This window comes from Ptychodera flava, chromosome 12 (genome assembly GCF_041260155.1).
Source record: "Ptychodera flava strain L36383 chromosome 12, AS_Pfla_20210202, whole genome shotgun sequence".
NCBI classification, from domain to species: Eukaryota; Metazoa; Hemichordata; class Enteropneusta; family Ptychoderidae; genus Ptychodera; species Ptychodera flava.
In genome coordinates this window covers 26,069,600-26,075,691 of record NC_091939.1, presented here as the reverse complement: position 1 = coordinate 26,075,691, position 6,092 = coordinate 26,069,600, and the positions used below count along the sequence as shown (strand labels likewise).

Genomic DNA, 6,092 nt, shown 5'->3' with positions numbered 1-6,092 from the left:
TACAGGTACACATTCATGAATTTAAAGCATTGATTTACAAAGTCACTTTTTTCAGGTCTGTCGTAACCATCATGAGATTTTATTACATATGGGCCCCTAGAGTCTTATGTGGACCACATAAAACTATGTTCTTTCCAATGTCTTTGGGTATGTTTTGTATGCTGGTGGAAAAGCAATGCGTCTGGCACCGTGTTCACTTTTTGATATTTGAAGCAACAAATTTCCACCTAAATTGATATCGCTTTGTGTGTAGTTCTAGCGAATTCTTATACTGTAGTTGTACACTGCAAATTTTTCTGGTTTGCCGGCCAGCTAAATTCAAGCCAAAAATAAACCGGCTTGTTTGTCAGTAAACGGATTGTTTCGAGTTGTGAATTTTGGCTTATATTTGGCTTTCTGGCATGCAAAGTCTGGTTTCTGTGCATGCCAGTTTGGGTTTTGATACGGCATATATACATGCCAAGTAGAGATCACTTCAGCTTGCCAGTAAGCCAGTTAGCACTGAACAATGGTTTACAGGCAATCCACTCTTATCTGAACTAGGCTTGCTAGCAAGCCATGTTTTAGATACTGTGGCTTGCCCATATACCAGATAATGCTGAACAGTGGCTTATTTGTAAACCAATACCACACTTCTCTGGCTCAACAGTAAGCCAATTCTGGTTCCATCTGGTTTGAAGATAAGCCAATATTACTGCAATGTGGCTTACCAACAAACCAATTTCTGACTAATTATGGTTTACATGCAAGCCACTATAAGGATTCCTCTGGTTTACCAACAAGCCATTACAAGCTGGCTTGCAGACATGCCACTCTCGGGCTTTCATATGGCTTGCTGACAAACCAGTTCAATATTAGCCATATTGCCGGGGGGGGGGGGGGGGGGGGGTTGGGGTGGGGAGGGATAATTATTTCTGACCATCCTTCAAATTCAAATTGGATTTCTTCAAATTTTGCAGACACAGGGGAGGATTATCATACCATGGAATGGCCTATTGGGTCCTCTATGTGATGGAGCTACACAAAACAGGACTGTAAAATATCTGAAACACAAACAACACCTGAAATAGTTAGAAATCCTGCATGCAAAGTACATTAAAAAACAACAACAACAATCATCAAAATTAATTTCAGATAAACATTTATTGCAATTTACAAGAAATGAAACATTAATTGTTGCAACATAATTAAATCTAATACTTACAAGGGTATACTCCCTGAAAATGACATTCTTATGAATGCTACTTGTAAGATCATACTGATAACATAATTTGATGTTATAAAGTTTACCTCATGCATCTGATGCAAAATTGCTAGCTGTTTCACCGGGAAATCCCCTGCGCATTACAGACCACTCATAATTGTCAGCACATTTAGTTCACATCCCAGCTTTGTCAAGCCTGAAGTACTCTACAAATTGACAAGTTCCTTTCAGACATCTGATGTAATTAAACTTTGAAACCCCAGATAACTAAGCAAACCCAGCATAACATTGTCTCTTTCCATGCTGCAGAATATTACACCTTCAAGAAACAACACAAACTGCTTGCTCCTTCATAGACGAGCATACCTAAACAGGGCTGCTGCTTTGCATCTCTTCCTCGGAATATTCCAGTATCCTGGAATATAAAAGATGTAAACATTTAAAATTTGAGGCACAAGATTAGATCATGGTAAAACACTCAGTGCCAAGCTACTAGTACAATGAGGGCAAGGCCTATCTACTGGTATGTTTAGGGAATTTGTGCAAGTATATTGGAATGTTCATTGGCAGCATTCTAAATTACAGTCATGTTCTTAAACACATATTTGACTGAAGGTACACTATTATCAAGTCTTTCTTGGTGCACCAATAATCTGATATGACTACTCAGGGTAAAGTCTCTTAGCATGAAAAAGATAGCTCTTACAAGTTATTGTCAATGTCATAGGCCTTGCTGCATCACTGCACTGGCAAAAATGTGTAAAACTATGGTTTGAATGTCATGATAATGAATTTCAAATCCAGAATATCAAAATGAATATATTACAAGGCAAGATATATTAGAGTCACAGTGCAATGTGCTTTTGAGACTTGCAAAGAAGTTGGAAAGACTTTGAGAAAGCATTTTATCAATCTGGCTATGCAACAGCAATCATTGATGATATACTTCACATGTATACACCCGGTAGTTTGAAATAAGTAAATGAGGCTCCATTAACTGTAACGTTTGGCTACTTCTTCAGTATTTCACTACTGTTTATCATCTACAGTTTCTTGGCCAACTTTCCTCAGCATACTAAAATGCCAAGTATTATGTTTGTAAACACAGCCTGTATTTTTATCATTTTTATAATTGACAAATGAATTCTTGTCCACCCCTAAATGAAAGTTCGACAATAACAATGCTACATGCACATACTGTACTGAGTAGCTAAACATTGAGGATTTCATCATGCTTCAATGACTTGAATAGGAAACTGCAGTTGATAAGCAGAACAAAAATGCTGGCAGAAAGCCCCCAAGTTGTAGCTAATTGAGATCAGAACAACAGAACTAAGCCATAATCTACCAAGTAAACATATGATTCATGTGAATGAGGGTATGGTTGATGGTCATATCAGCCTTTTATCTTGAAATAAATTGACAAATGCATATTTGGCATGGCCATGTCCTTGTACAACATCCTAGCACAGCTTTGACTCTCTGTGTACCACCCATGTACCTGACAACACTGTAGCAGGGGTAATTTTATACACATCCCTGATATATGAATGTGTGCTGTAGGTATGTGACATGCCTAGCACTATATGCATGTACCAGAAGTGCTGATCACCTCCCTGTACCAGGACCTGTGTTCAGCATTTGAGGCACAGTGATGAACACATCCACATACCAGCTGTGAAATTTTCAGCCCCTTTTTACCCTTGTCACATAAAAGCTTACCTCCCTGTACCAGCCTTATTGTAAACACACAGTGCAATTGTGCCTATGCAGACATTCATGTACAAGTTATGTTGCAATTTGCCTATTACAGAACTGTACACATTGCTTCCACAAGGTTGATTTGGAAGAAAATTTTCAAGCTCATTTTTTCAAACCCATGTTACATGTACTATTTGCAAAACTATTGTACAGGACTGTTGACACACTAGGTACATGGATGTGAAATGCAGCTGTGCTACTTATTTTTCTGACTATACTATACTTAGGATATTATTGTAATAGCTGGTAGTCTCTGTAGCTTCTCAGAGCTGGTACAGGTATGTGCACATCCCTTAACCAGCCCTCAGAATGTAACAGGGCTGTGAGAGATTTCCAGTGTAGGGTTACATGGACATCTAATACTACTGAATCTGACAGAAATTATAAATCCAGCATGATGAAATTCCATCAGCTGTAGCCTTTGGCAATTTCCAAGTAGTTTTGTTGTGTGTATATACTGCAGTTTCTTGTTCTACTTCTTAAGGCATAATGAATGTCTAACATACATTATGAACCCAGTTCATATGTGTACAGCATGGTTATTGTTAAAAATCTTATTTCAGTCTGGAATAGAATTCATTTGTCAACAATAACAATGGTTGTTAAGCATGTACACAATGCATTGTCAAGCAGAACACTGGTATTCAAGAGACTGTTATATAGCTATCAAAACTGCAGTTTGTACACACAACAATGAAGATTGAAAATTGCTAAAACTTACAGAAAATGTCAGAGCAAACTAGTCAAGGCACATTATGTGCCTTGACTAGTTTGTACTGAATCACAGTAACAATATTTTTCAACAAGAAATACTTACGTCAGAACTGTTACCATTTTTCCAACTGCAGTTTTTCCACCAAAGACACTCTTGAGAACCAAAAATGTTTGATGCCTGTTTAAAAATAAGGGAAATGGCTAATTATGTTTTGATACACCAGACTAAGATTCAATATCATAAACCAGGTGCAAGCAAGTGGCTCCCCTCATATGATTGATTATAACAATAAAAGGTTTAAACATGTCGGTCTGTTGTGTGACCACGACAAAGATAATAAGTCACAGATATGTAATAACAGCTGAAATTTAAACAAAACCCAAAGTATTAGTGTAATATGTGGAAAGATGAGGAACATTCATGCCTGATGTAATTATTATCAATGCACATAACGATACTTGATCACCTTTTATATATCCGCTCTTTGAATTCCATATCTGAGGGCAGAGTCTTCATTCTGCTTACACATTGTACTCAGAGAATCCATTGTTAATTTGTGGAGCTGAAGGCATTTTCTGTATCGAGTATGTTATGTCCTGGACAATCTGTTGAAAAAGAAACAAATAATTATCTATTACCAGTAAGTGGAAGTCAATAGTCACATTTGTACAGGAAGTTATTTGCTGAAAATGAATCAGTTTAACATTTACCCGTCTTGAGTGACAAGATGGCTCACAAAATTTGTGTAAGCAATGTTAAAGGACCCAAGTTCAAATCATGCTGTGGAAACATAAATTTGCCTTGAATAACAGAATCAACCATTACATCTTTTTGGCCAAAGGATTTGTGAGGTATGTGTCTGTATTAAATCATCTAAGTTGCCAGTTTGAGGTTATATTATCAACATACAAAAGAAATATCCATGAAACAGTATGTTTGTTATTGAAAGAATGGCATGAGGATACCTGCAAATAAGCTGTGGCAAGTCAGTTTGCCTGAAAATCATACAGAAAGGTAGCGTTAAACAAATGTGCAGTTTTACTCACTTTTTCTGGTAAAATGGGCATCTCTTTACTGTGGCAATAGCTCTTGTTGCAGCTATTTGTTGGTGTCTCCGTCCTATACAATAATGACAAAGGGTTATTAAATGCAATTTTCCTGTGAACTGATGGATGACAAAATTTAAATGATTGCCATCTTTCCGTTCAGGATGGACAATGGCAAGGAGTTATTAAATGCACAGCGGACTACGGACGACGTACACTAGACGACGCATCCATGATCCACCTCTCAGAATAGCCCTGCGTACAGGTCTGTGTGTTCCCAGCGTTATAACTTATCCGTCACAGCCCTGCAACGGTCTATGGACATACATGTAACTGGGGGTCTCTGCAGTCCGGATGAGGACTGCAACGAAAACGCTGTCTTTTTGGCCGAAATTCTGCTCTATCGGGGCAAAATCCTTTCCCTGCCTACCTTAACCTCCTTACTGACCCACGGAAAGATGCGATTAACTTCTCCTAACATCCAAAACCGCTCGTTTTCTGAAACATAACGTACTCGACAAGTTGCTTACCCACGGGGATCGCCATTTTGAATCTCGCTGCAACAACCCCAGTTATGCATAGACCGTTGCAGGGCTAGCTAGTGGTGGAGGCCGTATAACGCCGGGAACACACATACCTGTACTCAGGGCTACTCTTAGAAAAGCTCCTCGTCGCCGACCCGCTGACACAGTGGAGCTAAGAAAACACATTTGATTATTCACCCAGCACGGACGATTTCGGGGAAACACATTCATTCGCGGTCGTGAAAAGCCATACAAACACGATACACATACGAAAGGGACAAGCACACATCAGTTCAGCCTGATAAAATGAAATTGAAGGCTAATTTGTTACATCCTTGGCAATGATCATTGATAATGTCAATGAGTAGCAAGCAGTGCTATCAATATTTTCGCTGGTGCACCCGTCCATGGTGTAGTCGAAGGACAATGGCGAATAGTTGTGACAAGGAAATTTTCACTTTTTCCGACATTATTCAAACGCATGTATGTTACTAAAAAATGGTTCAAGCTAATCGATATGCTTTGAGGAAAAAACAAGCCCGGTTTAAATCAATAACTTTGCAAATCTTCCGCGGAATATGCAAAAACAAACTTACGTTTGATTTGTGGATGTTCATTCCAAGACGTCGGTTGCAACTTGCATCTGATCATGACCCGTGAATAGCTATCGTTGAGGTACATAACCAGTTCTTGCTTGTGAAGTAATTCTTCATCGGTGACGGAAGCCATTACTGTCGACTTGTGCCGGAGTACGGAATCGTAAGCGCTGGTACGATCGTCAATAACGCCTCGGCTACGATGCGAAGGCCAGTGGAATTCGGACTTTTTGGCGCGCAGTGCAG

At 39.0% G+C, this 6,092-nt stretch overlaps 1 protein-coding gene across 4 annotated transcripts; it reads right to left on the bottom strand.

The window, feature by feature from the left end:
• Positions 1-1,124: 1,124 nt before the first annotated feature.
• On the bottom strand, positions 1,125-6,092 carry LOC139145520 (uncharacterized). Of its 4 annotated transcripts, XR_011554939.1 has the most exons (5): positions 5,847-6,092; positions 4,727-4,799; positions 4,147-4,285; positions 3,783-3,857; positions 1,125-1,619 (listed from the first exon to the last, which is right to left on the bottom strand). XR_011554939.1 is itself a non-coding variant. In XM_070716749.1 (4 exons), the coding sequence occupies exons 1-4, from the start codon at positions 5,977-5,979 to the stop codon at positions 1,571-1,573; spliced, it is 330 nt and encodes a 109-aa protein (XP_070572850.1). In that variant the 5' UTR covers positions 5,980-6,092; the 3' UTR covers positions 1,125-1,570. The 4 variants fall into 4 exon arrangements, 1 of the variants encoding a protein (XP_070572850.1); XR_011554938.1 differs by having other exon boundaries at positions 3,783-4,285; XR_011554940.1 differs by lacking the exon at positions 5,847-6,092 and adding an exon at positions 5,157-5,825 and having other exon boundaries at positions 3,783-4,285.

Excerpts from the sequence above, each read along its gene's own strand:
- LOC139145520 (XM_070716749.1), bottom strand. The coding sequence starts at position 5,979 with ATGGCTTCCGTCACCGATGAAGAATTACTTCACAAGCAAGAACTGGTT. Across the intron at positions 4,800-5,846 it reads TGAACATCCACAAATCAAAC|GACGGAGACACCAACAAATA; the intron begins GTAAGTTTGTTT and ends ATTATTGTATAG. Across the intron at positions 3,858-4,726 it reads TGCCCATTTTACCAGAAAAA|GCATCAAACATTTTTGGTTC; the intron begins GTGAGTAAAACT and ends ATTTTTAAACAG.